This window comes from Lolium rigidum, chromosome 4 (genome assembly GCF_022539505.1).
Source record: "Lolium rigidum isolate FL_2022 chromosome 4, APGP_CSIRO_Lrig_0.1, whole genome shotgun sequence".
In the NCBI taxonomy this organism is placed as follows: domain Eukaryota; kingdom Viridiplantae; phylum Streptophyta; class Magnoliopsida; order Poales; family Poaceae; genus Lolium; species Lolium rigidum.
In genome coordinates, this window is record NC_061511.1 from 204,813,860 (window position 1) to 204,816,655 (window position 2,796).

The following is a 2,796-nucleotide window of genomic DNA, read 5'->3' on the forward strand; positions in this document are numbered from 1 at the left end:
TCCTGGCGTACTTCATGATTTGTATTGAATAACCAATACTGGTGCATTAGTCTGCTCTAATTTACTAGTAAAAGCACTTGTCCAGTATCAACTTGTTTTACAACTAGTTTACATTGTATTAAACAGATAGTACTTTACGTTTCTGCTAGCGCTTACTCTGTCCTCTCCACTTGTGCTATTATCATCAACTACTAGTAGCTTCTATACGTGCACCCATAACTATATCTTTTTAGTATGTATAAACACTGAATAAGTAGTGTTGACAAATACTTTTTTAGACTAATCTAGGTGCATAACAGTGATTGATCCCGAGAATAGACACCTAAAAAATGGCGATACTGGAGTTTCTTACAATTAAGCTATTTTGGACCTCTAGTGGATTCCTGGCGTATTTCACGAGGCCCCATTTTGCATTCGTTATCAAATGTGTTGAACCGAACATCTAGTGTACTAGTAAAACAACTTCAGTATCAACTTAATTTTACGACTCTTAATACATACATCTGTATTAAACAGACGTTATGCGTTTCTTCTAGCACTCACGCCCTTGGATGGATGATGTTTACGGAAGAATAGAGGTCTTCCCACATCACTTCTCGCCACGGACAGAGCCCATGGATGCTGCCGCTGACGGCCTGTCCACGAGTACGAGCAACATGAATCCTTCCCCAAGGTGATACTGCTGATGGCAAAACAAGCTGTGGCTGGATTCAATTTATTTTCCAGACCTCTTTTATGGACGTAATGAAATGTTGTAATATCCGTGTATCCAGTCCTTCACGCAGACGTTCTTGGACCCCGAAACGAGTCATGGGAGCCGCATCGCTTCTACATCTTCTGTCGATTCCTCGCCTTAGGTGGTCTTCCAGCAACGAGGACGACGACAAGGTTAGTAACTTCTCAGTACGGAAATTATATGATACCTGTTTCTGTCCTGTATTGTGAACACTGTCTTATGACACTAGCATTTTTCACTGTTATCAGATCGAACTGACCAGAGCTGAGGTGGAGTCATTACGAAGCGAAATCGCTGATGCTGATGAGAGGGAGTCCCAGTTAAAAGCTCGGTATGCTGATGGGCATGATTTTCAGCTGAATCAAAATTCGATATGTTCAGTGTATTTTTTGTCAGATTTGATTGATCAATATAGCGTTCTTTCCAGGTTGGAAAACATCGATGAGGTCTTGAGATACGCTCGTCTCTGCGGGTACCTTTATATCAGAAGTGTACGTAACAAACCACTGCACTTGTGATTGCCCCCAAATAGCTTTGTTCCTGTGGAACTTGTTCAATGGACTGATGACTATAAGTAATATATTTGTTGATGCGTATAGAGATGGAGTCAGCTTCCAGGGGAGCCACCCATCATAGACGACGCGGAGGTGGACGACTGGCTACCTCGCTTTGTCGTCCTGCATGGGCAGTGCATATACTACTACCTCAAGTCTACAGGTAAGCAAAACCAAAACTTTGAAGTATCCAGCGATAGGCAGCAGCATATTTGGCCAATACATACACCTCTTAAAACCGCATCTCCCTTTGCCATAATGTTTCCGTCATACGGGTGAACCTGAATTTGAGGCTGGCTGACAGTGAAGTAATGGTGCATGTTTCTTCAGATTTGAGCCCTCTGGAGTCCACCATGCTGCGCGACGTGGTTGATGTAGGAGAGCTTCCAAACTTTGTGCCGGAGGACGGGAAGACTCGGCACGCGTTCTACATACTGACCCGGGCGGGCCTGAGGTTTGAGTGCTCGAGCAGCTGCGAGATACAGGTACGCAAATCATCAGAGCGTGGTTGTCTTTTCTGAACCTAAACGCAGATTGTTTTCGAGGGGATCTGGCCGTAGAGAAGGTGGGCGATACAAGTTATTTACGGCGTGCAATTTGACAGGTGGATTCGTGGGTGCGAGCAGTAAGGAGCGGCTGCACACTGACGAGCGATGCTGACGAGGAGGTCAAGAGCAAGACGAGCGGATCATGGTGATGTGTACAGCATGTGCCTGTGGGTTGCTGTGCTAGGATTTGGTATTATGTTGTCAACTGGAGAGTGGACACATGGATCGATTTCAAATGTGCATGCACTGTAAGTAGTAAAGTAGTACAGTAGGTGAGAGAAGCTTGTGCAGAATGATAGGAATGAAGTGTTGATGAGTACTATAGTTGTGCAGAATATACAAATTCATTGTTACTATTGTTGGTGTTGCATATAGTTATATATCAGTGGGCTGAATTTGCAGTTGCGTTTGGTAGTTGGTTTCATTTGTGTGAAGTTAAACTGAGTGAACGATGCTGTGTTGTGTTAGCGCTACATATATTTCTGTTGTAACATCCTTGTCACGTGTGGAGATATGTTAGTTTAGTTTGATAAGTATCCTTGTAACCGATCTGATCTGTTGTATAAAGATCAGATTGTTCCCTAGCTTCTCTCACACGTGAACAACAACCATGTACCTATCTTGCCGTTGTCGGCCTATATAAACACGAACCCGAGCCCGAGACAAAGGGCATCGATTCCACCCAAATCTAACGAGGTATCTTCACATGGTATCAGAGCCTCTCTTCCACAAAACCAATCTATGAGCCTTCCATCCTCATCCATCGCCATGGCCAATCCTCTGCCAAGCCAGGGAACGGCCGAGAAGCTCACGAGGGACAACTTCCTCCTATGGGAGACACAAGCTCTCCCGGCGATCCGTGGTGCTCGCCTGATGGGGTACCTAGATGGAACCACCAAAGCACCGCCGGCCACCCTCTCCGTCGACAAGGATGGCGAGAAGAGCGAGGTGGCCAACC

General features: G+C 45.2%; 1 protein-coding gene across 1 annotated transcript; it reads left to right on the forward strand.

Moving 5' to 3' along the window:
* The first annotated feature begins 519 nt into the window (after positions 1–519).
* LOC124649470 lies at positions 520–2,088 on the forward strand. The gene is made up of 7 exons (XM_047189097.1): positions 520–673; positions 774–888; positions 985–1,067; positions 1,164–1,227; positions 1,336–1,453; positions 1,621–1,775; positions 1,895–2,088. Exons 1-7 carry the CDS (start codon positions 552–554, stop codon positions 1,985–1,987), a joined length of 750 nt encoding a protein of 249 aa, XP_047045053.1. The 5' UTR covers positions 520–551; the 3' UTR covers positions 1,988–2,088.
* Positions 2,089–2,796: the final 708 nt, after the last annotated feature.